Source organism: Choloepus didactylus, chromosome 18 (genome assembly GCF_015220235.1).
Source record: "Choloepus didactylus isolate mChoDid1 chromosome 18, mChoDid1.pri, whole genome shotgun sequence".
NCBI classification, from domain to species: Eukaryota; Metazoa; Chordata; class Mammalia; order Pilosa; family Megalonychidae; genus Choloepus; species Choloepus didactylus.
This window is the reverse complement of record NC_051324.1, coordinates 23,366,929-23,389,123: the sequence shown is the minus strand read 5'-3', so window position 1 is coordinate 23,389,123 and position 22,195 is coordinate 23,366,929. Positions and strand designations below refer to the sequence as shown.

General features: G+C 37.9%; 1 protein-coding gene across 5 annotated transcripts in view; it reads right to left on the bottom strand.

Annotated features, from left to right (window-relative positions):
* The window catches only part of TAOK1 (TAO kinase 1), a 204,000-nt gene that overhangs the window by 111,750 nt on the left and 70,055 nt on the right, over nucleotides 1-22,195 (bottom strand). For 3 of the 5 annotated variants that reach the window (XR_005212736.1, XM_037809469.1, XM_037809472.1), the window contains exon 2: nucleotides 18,613-18,837. Coding sequence is in view for 4 of the 5 variants with exons in the window: in XM_037809469.1 (XP_037665397.1) it covers nucleotides 18,613-18,744 (132 nt within the window). In the remaining variant the exon portion in view is untranslated. Of the gene's footprint in view, nucleotides 1-18,612; nucleotides 18,838-19,362; nucleotides 19,432-22,195 lie in introns of those variants that run through there. The other 2 variants (XM_037809471.1, XM_037809470.1) reach the window with 2 other exon arrangements.

Below are 22,195 nucleotides of genomic sequence, written 5' to 3'. Positions count from 1 at the left end.
CATGGAGGCAAGAAGGAAGTGGTGTGATATATTTAAGATACTGAAAGAGAAAAACTGCCAACCAAGAATCCTATATCCAGCAAAGCTGTCCTTCAAATATGAGGGAGAGCTCAAAATATTTTCTGACAAACAGACAATGAGAGACTCTGTGAACAAGACACCCGCCCTACAGGAAATACTCAAGGGAGCACTGCAGAGTGATAGAATACAGGAGTGCGTGGTTTGGAACACAATTTTGGTAGATGGTAGCACAACAATGTAAGTACACTGAACAAAGATAACTATGAATATGGTTGAGAGAGGAAGGTGGGGAGCATGTGAGACACCACAAGAAAGGAGGAAAGATAAAGACTGGGACTGTGTAACGTGGTGAAATCTAGAGTATTCAACAACGGTGATAAAATGTACAAATACCTTCTTTTACGAGGGAGAACAAGCAAATGTCAACCTTGCAAGGTGTTAAAAATGGGGAGGCATTGGGGGAGGGATGCAATCAGCATAAACTAGAGACTGTAACTAATAGAATCATTGTATTATTGCTTCCTTTAATGTAACAAAGGTGATATACCAAGGTAAATGCAGATAAGGGGGGGATAGGAGAGGCATGTTAGACACTTGACATTGGTGGTATTGTCTGATTCTTTATTCTACTTTGATTTAAGGTTATTTTTCCTTTTGCTGCTTCCTAGCTGTCATTTTTATTTCTTCTTTCTTTTGCCTCTCTACCGTCTTTGACTCTCCCTCCTGCCTTGTGGAAGAAATGTAGATGCCCTTATATAGATAGTGGTGAAGGTGGTGAGCACATAAATGTATAACCATGCAGAGAACCATCGATTATTTACTTGGGATGGAATGTATGGTGAGTGAACAAAACCATATTAAAAAAAAAAAAAAAAAAATGGGTTGATGACAAAACCTCGAGGGCTATATACTGAGTGAAATAAGCCAGACACATAAGGACAATTATTGCAGGGTCTCACTGATAGGAACTAATTATAATATGTAAACTCATAGACATGAAATATAAGGTACCAAGATATAGGACGAGGCTTAAGAATGGGGAGTGGTTGCTTAGTATGAGCAGAATGTTCAATTAGGATGAACTTAAATGTTTGGAAATGAACAGGGGTGTCGGTAGCAAGATGTAAGAATAACTAACAGCACTGAACAGTGTGTGAATGAGGTGGAAAGGGGATCAGAATCATATATGTCACCAGAAGGAAAGTTGGAGGTCAAAAGATGGGAATGTATAAAACTGAATCCTATGGTGGGCAATGTCCATGATCAACTGTACAAATACTAGAAATCGCTTCCACGAACCAGAACAAATGTATGACAATACAATTAGAAGTTAATAACAGAGGGACATACAGGGAAGAAATATATACCTATTGCAAACTATATACTACAGTTAGTAGTATTTCAACATTTTTTTCATAAACAGTAACAAATGTACTATACCAACACTACGAGTCAACAACTGAAGGGGGTTGGTTAGGGATGGGGAGGATTAGAGTTTCCTTTTCTTTTTTTCTTTTTTCATCTTTCACTTTATTTCTTGTCTGGAGTAATGAAAAGTTTCTAAAAACTGAACAAAATTAAGTGTGGTGATGGATGGTATGAGGGTACCCAGGGGCAAGTGATTGTACACTTTGGATCTTTGGATAATTGTATGGTATCTGAACACTCTCAATAAAAATGAAAAAAAAAAATAATAAAGCCATAATGAGATAGCACTACATCCCAACTAGAATGGCAAAAAAATAAGAGAAAAGATAATAGCAAATAATGGTCAGGACGAAGAATAAGTAGAACTGTGATACATTGATGGTGGGCTTGCAATCTGATACAATCACTTTGGAAAAGTGTTTGACAGCATATTCTAAAGTTAAGTATGTTCATAAATATCCTATATGCAGGAATTTGGCCCTAGTTATTTACTCAAGAGAAATAGGGGTTTTATGTGCATTAAAAAACACATATACAAGAATGTTCAGAGCAGCCTTATTCAATATAGGCCTAAACTAGAAATGTCCATCAATAATATAATAGGTAAATTGTGGTATGTTCATATAAAGAAATACTATGCAACAATGAAAATGAATAGGCTAATACTACATGTAAAAATCAGGTGAATTTTAAAGACTTGATGTTGGGCTAAAGAAACTAGACACAAGACAGCATTTTTGGTATGATTCCATTTATATAGATAGAGATATATCCATTTGTATAAAGTTAAAAAACCGGCAAAACAAATTTATGGTGAGGGAGATCAGAACAGGAATTATATCTAGTTAGAGAATATAGAGAGGCACTGTGCACTAGGAAGCCTTCTGGGGTGCTAAAAATGTTCTGTATTTTAAACTGAGGGATGATAACACATGGAAAATCAATCAGATTGTACATTTATTATTTGTGTACTATGCTGTAAGTACAGTAATATCTCATTAAAATGTAAAAATAAAGTCAATTTAGTAAGGGCTGTTAAAAACTTTTCAAAAGAACTTATCACAAATCTGCCTCAGAACCTTACAAAGCTAAGGAAATATTCCTAAACAAAAGAAAAATACTGAAGGGTTATTTTACTGGAGCAAGTTTTAAGTGCAAAAAAATCTATTTTATTAGCAGATGCTTCCCAGGACAATTTTTTTTTTTACAATTTCAAAAATATATTTAACGCCATTTTGATGCTTTTCTTCCTAATAATTCATTAATATATTTTCCATTTAACCTTGCCCAGTATGGTGAGTAATTACTGTTTCATGCAAACAATCACTGAAGTTAGGAGTTACCATACTTTAAGTTCTTAAACACCCTAATTTCTCTCACTTTTCCATAACTTTGATCTTGTTTCTTCAGCCTTAAATATAGTCTTTACCTTGACCAATTTCTCTTGATTTGATTGAAATATCTATTCTTTCTAGAGATTCCTGCCAACTCACTCACTGGATGAGTTAGGAATCCCTCTTCTTCATTTATACAATATTCTATAAATATGGCTTTGATAAGAATTATCAGAATAAACTATAAAAAGATTTGTTTTTTCCTATCTGTCTTACTTTACCAGACTTAAGTATAAGGGCATATCTGAAAGACAAATGACAACCTGGGAAATATGACAAAGGTAAATAGGCTTTCTAGACAAAACACCAGAAATTAAAAGAAAAAGAGAAACATCCTAATAGAAACAGAAACATAGGAAATAAGCATTAATTCACAAAATGAATACAAGTGGTCATAAATACACTGTAAAGGGCTCAATCTCTTGGCATTCGAGGAAAGGCCAATGAAAGTAATAATGAGAATTTATTTTTTGTGTAATACACAAGCAAAGTTTAAATAATAAACTTAGTGAGGATACAGGAAAAGTAGCCACTTTCATATCTCCTGTTGAAAACTGAAAACTGGTCAATTATTCTGAAGGGCAATTTAGCAATATAGTTCAAAATGCCTTAAAATGTACATCATTTTTTTAAGTATATCTCTTTTGACCCAGCAATTTTCTTTAAAGGAATTTACGTTAAAGACAATCATTAACATGCTAAAAAAAGTTTTAGTTCTAAGGATATTTAAGGATATGGTGCTAGGGTTGGGGGCGGGGGCATGGTGGTGAAGAAAGTATAGCACTGTTGGAGCTATGGCCATGGATGGGAAAGGAGATGGTAGGAGTTCAGATGCTGGTAGGAGAGTTAGGGATGAAGATTTTTTAATAGCAGAAGTTTAAGCAAGTGTAAAAAAACTATTTTGCTCTTGTCCCTGTTCTTTTCTCCCTCTTCTCTCCTGAGTTCACACTTGAAGCTACAGCAGCCATCTTAAGGATCACCAGACAATAAGAAAAGGGATAAATCCAACCTGCTAATGACAATGGAGTGGAAAGAGAAGAAAAGTGTGGTATAATTGAGCTCTGCACAATGTTTGAACTGACTACCTCTGTAATTCTTGTTGTAAAAGATAAATCCACATCTATGTAAAAAAATTTTTAAAAATTAAAAAAAAAAAACTATGGGAATAAATGTGGCAAAATACTAATAGTTGATAAATCTGGTTATCTGGGTTGGGGTATGCTGGAGTGCTATTTATGTTTCTCGTTTATTTTTGCAACTTTCCTATAAAATTGAAATTATCTTAAAAGAAAAAAACAACCATGGGTACAGACCAATATCCCTTATGAATACAGATGAACAAATCATCAACAAAATATGAGTAAGCTGACTTTGGGAAGATGGCAGAATAGGAGAGGCAGAGCAAACTTCTCTGCCATGAAAGGGACTAGAGGAAGGGCAGAAGGTGCCCAGAACAGTAGTTAAAGGGTGCTGGAGAGGGAACTCTACAACACATAGGGGTGACTTGCATGAAGAGGTGGAAAGACTGCGCCTGAAAGGATAGGGTGAGTGTGTTCAATTGGGACCACTACAGGGACTGGTGGCTGGAGCCGACGCCAAGTGCAGGAGGGAGCAGCTTTCCGTGCCCTGTGTGCCCCATTTCAGCAGCTGGCTGGGAGATAACCCTTAACAGCCCCAGGGCCTGAAGCTCCCATGAAGGAACACAGAATTCAGCAGACATGTGATGACCACATTTGTGCTTCTTCCACGCATCCCGCAGTATGCACAGGCGAGAGGTAAGGAGAGGTGAGGGCAATGCACAGAAGTGCCAGGAATCTTTCCCCAACTCCAGAGACTCGCAGGCACACAGCAGACAGGGTCCAGGGCGCATATGATCTAGGGGATAAAACTTGAGGCCCTGCAGCTCAAGAGTGGCCCACTCAGAGGCCCAGGAATTACCAGACTCACTGAGCCCTTAAGTGGATACCTTGCTGAGCTGCACAGGACCCACCTCCCAAACCCAGAGCTGGCAGTCCCCAGGGCACACAGAGAACTCGTGTGCTGACTGGATTTCCACCTGGTTTTGACACCTCACAGTGCACAGACAAAGATGGGGACGAGGTGGCTTCAGAGTAAGAGGTAGCTCAAGAGTGACATCTGTTGGGAAGACAGGGAGAGCACAACCAGCAAGCTGTAGCTTTGGAAGTTATATATAAATGCTCAAATAATCCTGCATCCCTCAAAATAACCTTATCAAGATAAGGAAATGCCCCGAAGCCAACAGAAAATCACAAGACATATGAAGACCCAAGTAGATATAGACAAGCCAAATGATCAAATTAAAAAGCTGGAGAAGACACAGAGTCTGGAGCAACTAAACAAAGAAGTACATAAAAATCTCCAAAACAACATCAGTGGGTTGGCTACAGACATGAAAGACATCAAGAAGACTCTACAAGACCATAAAGAAGAATTTGCAAGAGTAATTTAAAAAAATAGTTCTTATGGAAATAAAGGGTACTGAAGATCAAATTAAAAATAAACAAGAGACACACAACAGCAGATCTGAAGAGGCAGAAGAAACAATAAGTGAACTAGAGAACAGGACAATTGAATGCAAACATACAAAAGAACTAAGGGTGAAAAATATCAAAAAATGTGAAATGGATCTCAGGGAAATTAAGGAAAACATGAGGCATGCAAATATAAAAATTATTGGTGTCCCAGGAGGAGAAGAGTAAAGGGTTAGGAAGAGTATTAGAGTTCCTGGTTGGGGAAAACTTCCCAACCCTCCAAGACAACATAAATATGCAAATCAAAGAAGCCAATGAAAACCAAATAGAATGAATCCACTCTGAGACATATACTAATCAGACTCTCAAATGCTGAAGAGAAGGAACAAATCCTGAAAGCAGCAAGAGACAAGCAATTCACCACACACAAGAGAAACCATATAAGATAAAGTACTTTCCACTCAGTGGACACCATGGAGGTGAGAAGGCAGTGCTATGACATACTTACGATTCTACAAGTGAAAACTTGCCGGCCAAGAATTCTTTATCCAGCAAAGCTCTCCTTGAGGAAGAGGTTAAAATTTTCACAGACAAACAAATCCTGAGAGAATTTATTAACAAGAGACCTGCCGTACAAGAAATACTAAAGGGAGCTCTATTGGCTGAGAAGTCTGGAGAAGGGCACAGAACTGAAAACTATTAGTAAGGGTAACTTAAAGAAAAAAAAAAAAAAAGAGCTGGGGTGGGGTAGGGTGGATAGATCTGACAATTAAAAACCAAAGGATAAGATGGATGGCTCAAGAACTGCCTTCACAGTAGTAACACTGAATGCAAATGGATTAAACTCCCTAATTAAAAGATAGGAGGAGGCGGGGCAAGATGGCAGACTGGTGAGCTGTATGTTTTAGTTACTCCTCCAGGAAAGTAGGTAAAAAGCCAGGAACTGCGTGGACTGGACACCACAGAGCAATCGGTCTTTGGGCATACTTCATACAACACTCATGAAAACGTGGAACTGCTGAGATCAGCGAAATCTGTAAGTTTTTGCGGCCAGGAGACCCGCGCCCCTCCCTGCCAGGCTCAGTCCCGGGGGAGGAGGGGCTGTCAGCTCCAGGAAGGAGAAGGGAGAATTGCAGTGGCTGCTCTTATCGGAAACTCATTCTACTGATTCAAACTCCAACCATAGATAGACTGAGACCAGACACCAGAGACTCTGAGAGCAGCCAGCCCAGCAGAGAGGAGACAGGCATAGAAAAAAAACAACACGAAAAATTCCAAAATAAAAGCAGAGGATTTTTGGAGTTCTGGTGAACACAGAAAGGGGAAGGGCGGAGATCAGGCCTTGAGGCGCATATGCAAATCCCGAAGCAAGGCTGATCTCTCTGCCCTGTGGACCTTTCCTTAATGGCCCTGGTTGCTTTGTCTATTAGCATTTCAATAACCCATTAGATCTCTGAGGAGGGCCGTTTTTTTTTGTTGTTGTTGTTTTGTTTTTTAAATCCTTTTTGCTTTTTCTAAAACAATTACTCTAAGAAGCTCAATACAGAAAGCTTCAAAGAATTGAAATTTGGGCACGTCAAGTCAAGAGCAGAACTAAGAGAGCTCTGAGACAAAAGGCAATAATCCAGTGGCTGAGAAAATTCACTAAACAACACAACTTCCCAAGAAAAGGGGGGTGTCCGCTCACAGCCACCATCCTGGTGGACAGGAAACACTCCTGCCAATCGCCAGCCCCATAGCCCAGAGCTGCCCCAGACAACCCAGTGTGACGGAAGTGCTTCAAATAACAGGCACACACCACAAAACTGGGCGTGGACATTAGCCTTCCCTGCAACCTCAGCTGAATGTCCCAGAGCTGGGAAGGGGGAGCAGTGTGAATTAACAGAGCCCCATTCAGCCATCATTTGAGCAGACTGGGAGCCTCCCAACACAGCCCAGCAGCCCAGAACTGCCCTGGGGGGACGGCACTCACCTGTGACATAGCACAGTCATCCCTCAACAGAGGACCCGGGGTGCACAGCCTGGAAGAGGGGCCCACTTGCAAGTCTCAGGAGCCATACGCCAATACCAAAGACTTGTGGGTCAGTGGCAGAGACAAACTGTGGCAGGACTGAACTGAAGGATTAGACTATTGCAGTAGCTTTAAAACTCTAGGATCATCAGGGAGATTTGATTGTTAGGGCCACCCCCCCTCCCCGACTGCCCAGAAACACGCCCCACATACAGGGCAGGCAACACCAACTACACACACAAGCTTGGTACACCAATTGGACCCCACAAGACTCACTCCCCCACTCACCAAAAAGGCTAAGCAGGGGAGATCTGGCTTGTGGAGAACAGGTGGCTCGTGGACGCCACCTGCTGGTTAGTTAGAGAAAGTGTACTCCACGAAGCTCTAGATCTGATAAATTAGAGATAAGGACTTCAACTGGTCTACAAACCCTAAAAGAACCCTATCAAGTTCAGCAAATGCCACGAGGCCAAAAACAACAGAAAATTATAAAGCATATGAAAAAACCAGACGATATGGATAACCCAAGCCCAAGCACCCAAATCAAAAGACCAGAAGAGACACACCTAGAGCAGCTACTCAAAGAACTAAAGATGAACAATGAGACCATAGTATGGGATATGAAGGAAATCAAGAAGACCCTAGAAGAGCATAAAGAAGACATTGCAAGACTAAATAAAAAAATGGATGATCTTATGGAAATTAAAGAAACTGTTGACCAAATTAAAAATATTCTGGACACTCATAGTACAAGACTAGAGGAAGTTGAACAACGAATCAGTGACCTGGAAGATGACAGAATGGAAAATGAAAGCATAAAAGAAAGAATGGGGAAAAAAATTGAAAAACTCGAAATGGACCTCAGGGATATGATAGATAATATGAAACGTCCGAATATAAGACTCATTGGTGTCCCAGAAGGGGAAGAAAAGGGTAAAGGTCTAGGAAGAGTATTCAAAGAAATTGTTGGGGAAAACTTCCCAAATCTTCTAAACAACATAAATACACAAATCATAAATGCTCAGCGAACTCCAAATAGAATAAATCCAAAAAAACCCACTCCGAGACATATACTGATCACACTGTCAAACATAGAAGAGAAGGAGCAAGTTCTGAAAGCAGCAAGAGAAAAGCAATTCACCACATACAAAGGAAACAGCATAAGACTAAGTAGTGACTACTCAGCAGCCACCATGGAGGCGAGAAGGCAGTGGCACGATATATTTAAAATTCTGAGTGAGAGGAATTTCCAGCCAAGAATACTTTATCCAGCAAAGCTCTCCTTCAAATTTGAGGGAGAGCTTAAATTTTTCACAGACAAAGAAATGCTGAGAGAATTTGCTAACAAGAGACCTGCCCTACTGGAGATACTAAAGGGAGCCCTACACACAGAGAAACAAAGACAGGACAGAGAGACTTGGACAAAGGTTCAGTACTAAAGAGATTCGGTATGGGTACAATAAAGGATATTAATAGAGAGAGGGAAAAATATGGCAAACATAATCCAAAGGATAAGATGGCCGATTCAAGAAATGCCTTCACGGTTTTAACGTTGAATGTAAATGGATTAAACTCCCCAATTAAAAGATATAGATTCGCAGAATGGATCAAAAAAAATGAACCATCAATATGTTGCATACAAGAGACTCATCTTAGACACAGGGACACAAAGAAACTGAAAGTGAAAGGATGGAAAAAAAATATTTCATGCAAGCTACAGCCAAAAGAAAGCAGGTGTAGCAATATTAATCTCAGATAAAATAGACTTCAAATGCAGGGATGTTTTGAGAGACAAAGAAGGCCACTACATACTAATAAAAGGGGCAATTCAGCAAGAAGAAATAACAATCGTAAATGTCTATGCACCCAATCAAGGTGCCACAAAATACATGAGAGAAACATTGGCAAAACTAAAGGAAGCAATTGATGTTTCCACAATAATTGTGGGAGACTTCAACACATCACTCTCTCCTATAGATAGATCAACCAGACAGAAGACCAATAAGGAAATTGAAAACCTAAACAATCTGATAAATGAATTAGATTTAACAGACATCTACAGGACATTACATCCCAAATCACCAGGATACACATACTTTTCTAGTGCTCACGGAACTTTCTCCAGAATAGATCATATGCTGGGACATAAAACAAGCCTCAATAAATTTAAAAAGATTGAAATTATTCAAAGCACATTCTCTGACCACAATGGAATACAATTAGAAGTCAATAACCATCAGAGACTTAGAAAATTCACAAATACCTGGAGGTTAAACAACACACTCCTAAACAATCAGTGGGTTAAAGAAGAAATAGCAAGAGAAATTGCTAAATATATAGAGACGAATGAAAATGAGAACACAACATACCAAAACCTATGGGATGCAGCAAAAGCAGTGCTAAGGGGGAAATTTATAGCACTAAACGCATATATTAAAAAGGAAGAAAGAGCCAAAATCAAAGAACTAATGGATCAACTGAAGAAGCTAGAAAATGAACAGCAAACCAATCCTAAACCAAGTACAAGAAAAGAAATAACAAGGATTAAAGCAGAAATAAATGACATAGAGAACAAAAAAACAATAGAGAGGATAAATATCACCAAAAGTTGGTTCTTTGAGAAGATCAACAAGATTGACAAGCCCCTAGCTAGACTGACAAAATCAAAAAGAGAGAAGACCCATATAAACAAAATAATGAATGCAAAAGGTGACATAACTGCAGATCCTGAAGAAATTAAAAAAATTATAAGAGGATATTATGAACAACCGTATGGCAACAAACTGGATAATGTAGAAGAAATGGACAATTTCCTGGAAACATATGAACAACCTAGACTGACCAGAGAAGAAATAGAAGACCTCAACCAACCCATCACAAGCAAAGAGATCCAATCAGTCATCAAAAATCTTCCCACAAATAAATGCCCAGGGCCAGATGGCTTCACAGGGGAATTCTACCAAACTTTCCAGAAAGAACTGACACCAATCTTACTCAAACTCTTTCAAAACATTGAAAAAAATGGAACACTACCTAACTCATTTTATGAAGCTAACATCAATCTAATACCAAAACCAGGCAAAGATGCTACAGAAAAGGAAAACTACCGGCCAATCTCCCTAATGAATACAGATGCAAAAATCCTCAACAAAATACTTGCAAATCGAATCCAAAGACACATTAAAAAAATCATACACCATGACCAAGTGGGGTTCATTCCAGGCATGCAAGGATGGTTCAACATAAGAAAAACAATCAATGTATTACAACACATTAAAAACTCGAAAGGGAAAAATCAATTGATCATCTCAATAGATGCTGAAAAAGCATTTGACAAAATCCAACATCCCTTTTTGATAAAAACACTTCAAAAGGTAGGAATTGAAGGAAACTTCCTCAACATGATAAAGAGCATATATGAAAAACCCACAGCCAGCATAGTACTCAATGGTGAGAGACTGAAAGCCTTCCCTCTAAGATCAGGAACAAGACAAGGATGCCCGCTGTCACCACTGTTATTCAACATTGTGCTGGAAGTGCTAGCCAGGGCAATCCGGCAAGACAAAGAAATAAAAGGCATCCAAATTGGAAAAGAAGAAGTAAAACTGTCATTCTTTGCAGATGATATGATCTTATATCTAGAAAACCCTGAGAAATCAACGATACACCTACTAGAGCTAATAAACAAATTTAGCAAAGTAGCGGGATACAAGATTAATGCACATAAGTCAGTAATGTTTCTATATGCTAGAAATGAACAAACTGAAGAGACACTCAAGAAAAAGATACCATTTTCAATAGCAACTAAAAAAATCAAGTACCTAGGAATAAACTTAACCAAAGATGTAAAAGACCTATACAAAGAAAACTACATAACTCTACTAAAAGAAATAGAAGGGGACCTTAAAAGATGGAAAAATATTCCTTGTTCATGGATAGGAAGGCTAAATGTCATTAAGATGTCAATTCTACCCAAACTCATCTACAGATTCAATGCAATCCCAATCAAAATTCCAACAACCTACTTTGCAGACTTGGAAAAGCTAGTTATCAAATTTATTTGGAAAGGGAAGATGCCTCGAATTGCTAAAGTCACTCTAAAAAAGAAAAACGAAGTGGGAGGACTTACACTCCCTGACTTTGAAGCTTATTATAAAGCCACAGTTGCCAAAACAGCATGGTACTGGCACAAAGATAGACATATAGATCAATGGAATCGAATTGAGAATTCAGAGATAGACCCTCAGATCTATGGCCGACTGATCTTTGATAAGGCCCCCAAAGTCACCGAACTGAGCCATAATGGTCTTTTCAACAAATGGGGCTGGGAGAGTTGGATATCCATATCCAAAAGAATGAAAGAGGACCCCTACCTCACCCCCTACACAAAAATTAACTCAAAATGGACCAAAGATCTCAATATAAAAGAAAGTACCATAAAACTCCTAGAAGATAATGTAGGAAAACATCTTCAAGACCTTGTATTAGGAGGCCACTTCCTAGACTTTACACCCAAAGCACAAGCAACAAAAGAGAAAATAGATAAATGGGAACTCCTCAAGCTTAGAAGTTTCTGCACCTCAAAGGAATTTCTCAAAAAGGTAAAGAGGCAGCCAACTCAATGGGAAAAAATTTTTGGAAACCATGTATCTGACAAAAGACTGATATCTTGCATATACAAAGAAATCCTACAACTCAATGACAATAGTACAGACAGCCCAATTATAAAATGGGCAAAAGATATGAAAAGACAGTTCTCTGAAGAGGAAATACAAATGGCCAAGAAACACATGAAAAAATGTTCAGCTTCACTAGCTATTAGAGAGATGCAAATTAAGACCACAATGAGATACCATCTAACACCGGTTAGAATGGCTGCCATTAAACAAACAGGAAACTACAAATGCTGGAGGGGATGTGGAGAAATTGGAACTCTTATTCATTGTTGGTGGGACTGTATAATGGTTCAGCCACTCTGGAAGTCAGTCTGGCAGTTCCTTAGAAAACTAGATATAGAGCTACCATTCGATCCAGCGATTGCACTTCTCGGTATATACCCGGAAGATCGGAAAGCAGTGACACGAACAGATATCTGCACGCCAATGTTCATAGCAGCATTATTCACAATTGCCAAGAGATGGAAACAACCCAAATGTCCTTCAACAGATGAGTGGATAAATAAAATGTGGTATATACACACGATGGAATACTACGCGGCAGTAAGAAGGGACGATCTGGTGAAACATATGACAACATGGATGAACCTTGAAGACATAATGCTGAGCGAAATAAGCCAGGCACAAAAAGAGAAATATTATATGCTACCACTAATGTGAACTTTGAAAAATGTAAAACAAATGGTTTATAATGTAGAATGTAGGGGAACTAGCAGTAGAGAGCAATTAAGGAAGGGGGAACAATAATCCAAGAAGAACAGATAAGCTATTTAACGTTCTGGGGATGCCCAGAAATGACTATGGTCTGTTAATTTCTGATGGATGTAGTAGGAACAAGTTCACTGAAATGTTGCTATATTATGTAACTTTCTTGGGGTAAAGTAGGAACATGTTGGAAGTTAAGCAGTTATCTTAGGTTAGTTGTCTTTTTCTTACTCCCTTGCTATGGTCTCTTTGAAATGTTCTTTTATTGTATGTTTGTTTTCTTTTTAACTTTTTTTTTCATACAGTTGATTTGAAAAAAGAAGGGAAAGTTAAAAAAAAGAAAAAAGACAAACAAGGAAAAAAAAAAAAAAAGATGTAATGCCCCCTTGAGGAGCCTGTGGAGAATGCAGGGGTATTCGCCTACCCCACCTCCATGGTTGCTAACATGACCACAGACATAGGGGACTGGTGGTTTGATGGGTTGAGCCCTCTACCATAAGTTTTACCCTTGGGAAGACGGTTGCTGCAAACGAGAGGCTAGGCCTCCCTATGGTTGTGCCTAAGAGTCTCCTCCTGAATGCCTCTTTGTTGCTCAGATGTGGCCCTCTCTCTCTGGCTAAGCCAACTTGAAAGGTGAAATCACTGCCCTCCCCCCTACGAGGGATCAGACACCCAGGGAAGTGAATCTCCCTGGCAACGTGGAATATGACTCCCGGGGAGGAATGTAGACCCGGCATCGTGGGATGGAGAACATCTTCTTGACCAAAAGGGGGATGTGAAAGGAAATGAAATAAGCTTCAGTGGCAGAGAGATTCCAAAACGAGCCGAGAGATCACTCTGGTGGGCACTCTTACGCACACTTTGGACAACCTTTTTTAGGTTCTAAAGAATTGGGGTAGCTGGTGGTGGATACCTGAAACTATTAAACTACAACCCAGAACCCATGAATCTCGAAGACAGTTGTATAAAAATGTAGCTTATGAGGGGTGATAGTGGGATTGGGAATGCCATAAGGACCAAACTCCACTTTGTCTAGTTTATGGATGGATGTGTAGAAAAGTAGGGGAAGCAAACAAACAGACAAAGGTACCTAGTGTTCTTTTTTACTTCAATTGCTCTTTTTCACTCTAATTATTATTCTTGTTATTTTTGTGTGTGTGCTAATGAAGGTGTCAGGGATTGATTTAGGTGATGAATGTACAACTATGTAATGGTACTGTAAACAATCGAAAGTACAATTTGTTTTGTATAAAAAAAAAAAAAAAAAAGATAAAGACTAGTAGAATGGATTAAAAAGAATGACCCATCAATACGCTATTTTCAAGATACTCATCTTAGACCCTGTGACACAAAGAGACTGAAGGAAGAAGTAAAACCGTCATTATTTGCAGATGATATGCCCTTATATTGGGAAAATTATGAGGAATCAAGGACAAAACTACTTGAGCTAAAAAAAAAAATTCAGCAATGGCAGAATATTAATGTGCATAAGTCAGTAATGTTCCTATAAATAGTACTTGCCTAACTGAAGAAGCAATTAAAAAAAAAAATTCCATTCATGATAGCAACCAAAAAAACAAGTACCAAGGAATAAATTTAACCCAAGATGTAAAAGACCTCTACATAGAAAATTATAAAATGATACTAAAAGAAATCAAAGAGGATCTAATTAGGTATTAAGATATTCCATGTTCATGGATAAGAAGGCAAAACATTGTTAAGATGTCAATTCTACCCAAACTGATCTACAGATTCAATACAATTAAGTTTCTCAGTTTTCTAGTCCATACCACAGTGCCTTGCAAAAGCACCACATAAATAAAGCAATAAAATTTGACTGTTAAGCATCAGTAGTGTGCCCTATGTATTCAGTCAGTAAAGAGTAAGCTTTCCTATAGATTGTTTAAAACAGTATACAGTGTAGATAATTAGATTGTATCTGTGTAGACAGGGTCTAGATTTTCTTAACCCTAATGTGCCAACGCAACTAGCTTAATTTAAAATTTGTAATGTATGGTTTTTTATATAGGTAGGTACTTTATTACTATCTCTTGAATTGAAAGCACATTCCTATATAGGGTCAAGTAACTACCCTGTCATAAGGTGCTTATAAATGGAACAGCTACACAGCCTAGCCTTTAGCACCTGAAAATTTTAAGAAGCTTCTAAATGCCAAACATGAAGGGAGATGCTTATAGCCACAACATTTATTTTAACAATAGTCTTTCTATTATACTACTTTGGATTTTTCATGGAGTTAATATACTAACCTAACATGCCATTAAAAAAAAAAAAATGAGCATTTTGTAACTCAGTCATTACAATTTCACTAAAAGCTATCATGGAGCCAAGTCAGGGAATGTTGTTTATGTCAGCAATGATTTCACCAGAATTATTTTAATATGTCAGAGGGGTTTACTATGCTAGACAAAATTTAAGGAAAAAATACTACTAAAGTTGGATGCCTCATCAGGATATGCTATTGAGCCCAATGTGCCATAGATAAGACATTCTAGCATATAACTAGCACTTTTAATACCAAAAAGCACATCAACTAAACTACAAGTTACACTTGGTTTAGAAATGCTGTTACTGGATTTATGATTGAAATGCTGTGCTACTAGATACATCAGACTAGGGTGACATCTGAAATTAGATTTAAGGATAAAGATCAGTCTTTGTCTTCCTTTGTGGTATGATTTTACAGGTTTTAATCCAATTTCCTTTTTACTAATAGAGGTGAGGGTGATAAGGCAGGTTTTAGGTTTTCTAGTACTGTTGAAAAACTGCAAATATTGGCTATTTATATTCTTAGCCATAACTTGATGAAAAAAAGGCTGAAGTGTCAATTAATGACTTGGGAAAAAAGCTGCTTCTGTGTGCTTTGTTAATAGTTTCAGGATATCTTTTAAACAGTTAGGAGGAACAGAAAGGAAATCTGCTACCTAATCTACATACAGCGTAAACGTCAAAGAGAGTTTCTGATAACCCCCTGAGCACGGGAAAAAGGGAGAGTAGTTAAGGACCTTGACTACTCCAGTTAGCTGAGCTGCTCCAAATGAAGGAACAGGAATCAGCCAACCTTGGACCAGCAGGTTTTTATCCACATTGTTACCTGCATTTCTCACCCAGTAAATCAACCCCTATTTTTGGTTCCCTCTTTGAAACAAGTGTCTTGGTTAACTAAATCTATTTTATAAATTTAAAATGAAAGTTACTGCTCTAAATTCATAGCAGGTGTCTTAATTTATGTTTTGAGTCAAACCATTCCATATCAGAATTTCCCTTGGTTTACTACTGGTAAGGCTTTAAAATGTTGGGTTTTTAAAAAACTGCATGATGTTTTGATTAATTTAACTGTTAAATTAGTATAGACATGATCATTTTACATATGTAAATTTGCATTCCCTTGGTATTTCATTTGTAATTTACCAATTGAGAACATTTTATATTAAGAATGGATTATGTGTGTTTGGGTAAATGAAAACTGTATCTTATTTGATTTGTCCTTTAAAAAAATAAAGTTCCCTGAATATTTAAAAAAAAAAAAAATAGTGAAAGACTTGAAGAGACATTCCTCCCAAGAAGACATACAAATGGCTAATCAGCAAATGAAAAGATGCTCAACACCAGTAGCCATTAGGGAAATGCAAATGTAAACCACAATGGGTTCTTGCCACATCTCCCATCTTCTGAGAGAATAAAGAACATTCTCAGCAACCACATTGTCAACACTCCAGAAAATGTCACTATCACACTGAAGGGAAAAACTGTTATTGTGAAGGGCCCCAGAGGGAACCTGTGGAGGAACTTCAGTCACATCAATGTAGTACTCAGCCTCCTTGGGAAGAAAATGGAGAGGCTTCAGGAAATAGAAAGAATTTGGCTACAGTTCATACTATCTGTGGTCATACACAGGATATGATCAGGATGTTACGCTGGCCTTCTGTTACAAGCTTAGGTCTGTATATGCTCACTTCCCCGTCAATGTCATTACTCAAGAGAATAAGTTTCTTGTCGAAATCCAAAACTTCTTGGGTGAAAAATATATTCATGGAGTTTAGATGAGCCTGGGCATTGCTTGTTCAGTATCTCAAGCCCAGACAGATGTATTAATTACTAAAGGGAATGATACTGAACTTGTATCAATTCAGCTACTGTGATTCAGCAAGCCATAACATTTAAAAACAAGTATATCAGAAAATTTGTGGATGGCTTCCATGTCCCTGAAAAAGGAACAATTCAGCAGACTGATGAATAAGATCTAAGAGTTGTCCAGCTACTATGGAAGCAACAAGATGACAGGCTTATTTGTGATATTTTAAAGATCTTTAATTAGCATCTGTTGAAGGGAAAAAAACAAAAAAAACCCATGCGATACCAGTTTATACCACTAGGATGACTACTATTCAAAAGGCAGAAAATAAAAGAGGTTGACAGATGACAAGAAAAAAGAATCTTCGAGGACTGTGGGTAAGAACGTAAAATGTTATAGCTGTTGTGGAAAACAGTTTGGCAACTCATCAGAAAGTTAAGCTTAGAAATACCATATGACATGACACAGGTATCTACCCCAAAGAAATGAAAGCAAGTACTCAAACAAATATCTGTATATCAATGCTCATAATAGCATTATTCATAATGACCAAAAGGTAGAACCAACCCAAGTGTTTACCAACAGATGAACTGATAAACAAAATGTGATATACATATGCAGTGGAATATTATTCAGCTGTAAAAATTAATAAAGTCCTGATATATGCAAAAACATGGACAAACCTTAAGGACATAGTATTTGGTGAAATAAGCAAGATACCCAAAAACAAATATTGTATGATTTCGCTTATAAAATATCTAGAATAAGCAATTTCATGAAGACAGAAAGTAGACTAGAAATTACCAGGGGCAGGAATCAGGAGTTATCACTCCATTGGTACAGAGTTTCTGTTTGTGGTGATGAAAAAGTTTTGATAATGGATGGTGTAACGGTAGCACAATATTGTGAATGTAATTACTATCACTGAAATTTATACATGAAAATGGTTAAAGTGGGGAAAATTATGATGTACGCTGCAATAAAAATAATTTTTAAAAATAATGAACTTTTAAAAAAGTAAGTAATGAACAGTAAATACATATAAACACTATATTTTACAGATATGTAAGTTGATCAAACATCTTAGTTTGCCTGGGACTGAGGGATTTCCAGGACATGGAGTTTTCACTGCTAAAATCAGAAGACCCAAGGTAAAGTGGATGACCAGCATACTCTAGAGGTATGCATATTTTTTTAAAGGTTTCAAAAATACTAATCAAATGTCATCAGCGGCTATACGAAGAGAAAAGAATTACAAGTAATGGTTTCTTTCCTTAATGCTTTTCTATTTTCAAAGTTAAAAGTGATATAAAAAAATTAAAGGTGATATACCTTTAGTATGAAGAAGTAAAAGTTTACTATGGTTTTTACTGAAAATCTCAAAATAGAATTAAAGTTAAGTTTCAAAAGAAAACAAACCTTGATATATATCCTTCTGTCAAGTAATAACCCTAGATTTTCACATTAACAAAGACAAGACACTATACATGACTTTACAAAAATGTTCATTTTCTGTGATATTTAATTCCATAATAACATAAATCGTGACTCCTAAAACAGCATGGTAAAAGTTCTAAACAAGTAACATGAAAATTAAAGGAACTAATATTGTTTGTCAATTTTTCAATGACCCAAGAAGCTTCATAAATAAAACTATTTTCATATTTAAATCTTATACACATACCCCTATGCAAGTACTATAAAATAGACTATGGACTGTATCTCTATATACAGCCAGGTGTGAACATTAAGTAAACACTAGTCATTGATATTAAGCCTTTACACTTACAAAATACACTGCTCCAAAGCTTCCATGGCCAATTTCTCTGAGATCTGTGAAGAGCTTCTCTGGATCTTCTTTGAAGAAGAGCTCTGCAATTTCAGGGTCCTTCAGACTGCCCGCTCTGTTAGTTGATGGCATCCTGCTGGGCAGTCAGCTGTCTGGTTCTAGTTTTATCCTGCTATCCCAATCCTTGGTTCATCTGTATGAATTAAGCCACGTTGGCATAAACTACTGCAGAGAAATAAGAAAAGAAAAAAAATCAGGAAGGACAAACATTGGTAAGAATAATTAATTAGCATAAGCTCGTTTACTGACAGCATCTACACAATTATCTCAAGCCTAGAATTCCAATGAAAAGGCAATGTGGTCCACTATTGCAGTCATTCCTAAACCTGGATCATCATCACAATTGTCTATAGTGCTTCAATAAAAAGTAGATTCTTAATACATAGCACTTTAAAAATTTAGATAAATCTTTATGTCTTAGAAGGATTTCTCAATCAGTACACAGAGATTTATCTACACAACTTGAGATGTACCCACATTGTTTCTAACAGTAGTGAGACTCCCATCGACTAAACGATCATCACATATAAAAAAAGATGTAAAAGATTGAATTCAGTAAACTTTGTTTTCCTTTCAAATACTATATACCAGCTTGTCAATCAACTGTCACATAGACATTTCAAAGAAAAATGCAGTGGGAGAAAGTAATGAGTTTAATGTATACAACTATTTTCCCATAATCATTATCACCTGATTCACATTAAAATATGACCTTCATCAAAGTTAAAAACTTTTGTGGATCAAAGGACATTATCAAGAAAGTGAAAAGACAACCTACAGAATGGGAGAAAATAATTAGAAACCATGTATTTGATACGGGGTTAATGGAATATATAAAGAAGTAATACAACTCAGCAACAGAAATACAAACAACGCAATTTTTTTTAATTCAGTTTTATTGAGAAATATTCACATACCACATAATCATTCATGGTGTACAGTCAACTGTTCATAGTATCATCTTATAGTCGTACATTAACCACGTCAATCTATTTTTGAACATTTTCCTTATACCAGAAAGAATCAGAATAAAAAATAAAAATTTAAAAAAATAAAAAAACAAAGAAAAAACAGATTCCCTCTGCCCCCCATCCCACCCTATTTTTCATTTAGGTTTTGTCCCCATTTTTCTACTCATCCATCCATACACTGGATAAAGGGAGTGTGATCCACAGGGTTTTCACAATCACACTGTCACCCATTGTAAGCTACATTGTTATACAATCGTCTTCAAGAGTCAAGGCTACTGGGTTGGAGTTTGGTAGTTTCAGGTATTTACTTCTAGCTATTCCAGTATATTAAAACCTAAAAAGTATTATCAGTATAGTGCATAAGAATGTCCACCAGAGTGACCTCTCGAGTCCATTTGAAATCTCTCAGCCACTGAAGCTTTATATTGTTTCATTTCGTATCCCCCTTTTGGTCAAGAAGATGTTCTCAATCCCATGGTGCCGGGTCCAGATTCACCCCTGGGAGTCATATCCTGCATTGCCAGGGAGATTTACAACCCTGGGAGTCAATTCCCACGTAGAGGGGAGGGCAGTGAGGTTACCCGCCAAGGTGGCTTACTCAGAGAGAGAGGGCCACATCTGAGCAACAGAGGCACTCAGGGGGGGACTCTTAGGCACAATTATAAGCAGGGTTAGCCTCTCCTTGCAGCAACAAGCTTCATAGGGGCCAGCCCCAAGACAGAGGGCTCAGCACACCAAGCCATCAGTCCCCAGTAGAACCCAATTTTAAAACAGGCAAAGGCTGTGGATCGTACTCTCTTGGTCTAGTGTATGGATGGATGAGTGGAAGAATGGGGACAGAACCTAGCTGAAAGGTGGGGTGGGACGGCGGGGGGGGGGAGGGGTGATTTGGTTGTTCTTTTTTTATTTTTATTTTTTGTTCTTGTTCTGATTCTTTCTGGTGTGGGGAGGATGTTAAGGAACAGACTGGGGTGATGAGTGCATGGCTATAGGATGGTGCTGTGAACAGCTGATTGTGCACCATGGATGACTGTATGGTATGTGAATATATCTCAATAAAACTGAATTTTAAAAAAACCCTAATACTGAAGAACTCACTGCAAGCAAAACTGACAAAGACCTTTCCAAGCAGATGTCACTAAAGGGAACAGGGATAATAACAACAGCACATTTTCTTAAAAGATAAGCACATACCTCTGTTTGAAATTAATGACCCTTGATTTTTTGTTTCTGAATAGATCAAATTGTCACCACTACAACCAAAACTCTCAAAAACTGATTCAATAAATTCCTAATTCAATGCAAAAAAATAAAAAAAATAAAACAGGCAAAGGGAGTCACGCCCCAATCAAGATGGCATAGTAGGACACTTCAGGGCTCCATACCCCATCCCACCCCCACAGAAGCTTTGAACAACTAGCAAGAACTGGCAGAAACATCTTTCTCAAAGCTAACAGAAACAGTTAAAGGACTGCCATAACATAGAGAGTGTGGAATCAAGAATAAGACCACTTAAAAGCCATAGGATCTCATTACCCTCTGGCTGGCCCCTGCCCTCATTAGCTTGGTAAGGAGCCAATTTGTGCTCCCATTACAGATCCCTGGTCCCAGTTACAGAGGAAGCAGAGTAAACCTCATGCGCACACTGGGCATATTGGGTAGCATGTTTATGCCTGGCCCAATCTGTCTGGTGGTGGTCTAAGGAAATCACTTGTCACAGAACATCCCGTGTATGTAGAAGGCAGCTCCTACAGAACATTGTGGGAGAGCAGTCATGGTGGGGCAAGGGATGGCTGGTTGGAGGAACAGCGCAGTATCTGGGACCATGAAGAAACTGTTTTATAGGGAAGAGGGGACACTCAAAACCATGTAAACAGGGGAATTCCCAGGGTCACACATGCATTCCCAAGACAAGGCAAATGCACAGAAAGGATCAAGGAGTCCCCTATGCTTTGGACAGGAGTTACTCTCAAAACAAACTGTATAGAAAAGCCCTGAAGAAGAGCACTCACATAAGTCAATATGCCAAGAGAGCAAAATGTGTTTTCTTATTTTTCTTCTTCTGTTCTGCTGTTGTTGTCATTGTGATTAGCTTCTGCCATTCCAGGAAAGTTCTCACATAACACTAACTGGATACAACTTTAAGGAACAGACACCTCAGAGTCTATTCCAGCAACAACACATTAAAATATCAAAATGTCCAGGTGTCAACAAAAAAAATTAAAAACATTCAAAGAAACAGGACATGATGGCCCAGGAAAAGGAGGAGATTAAGCATTACAAGTCATCATTGAGGAGGACCAGACCTGGAATACACCGGATAAAAGACTTTTAAAGAGAACAACCTGGCATGGGAGGAGGCAGACAAATGGCTTGTGGGGAAGTGGGGTGGATACTCCGAAAAATGAAACTGATGAATGACTCATACTGATTTGGGGGATGAATGGTACTAGGTACATAAAAATTAGCTAACGAAAAAAATGATGCAATTTTTAAGAAACAAATAGTTGAAAAGAAAGCCAATATCCTCAGAGCAACTCACTTAGCTCAGT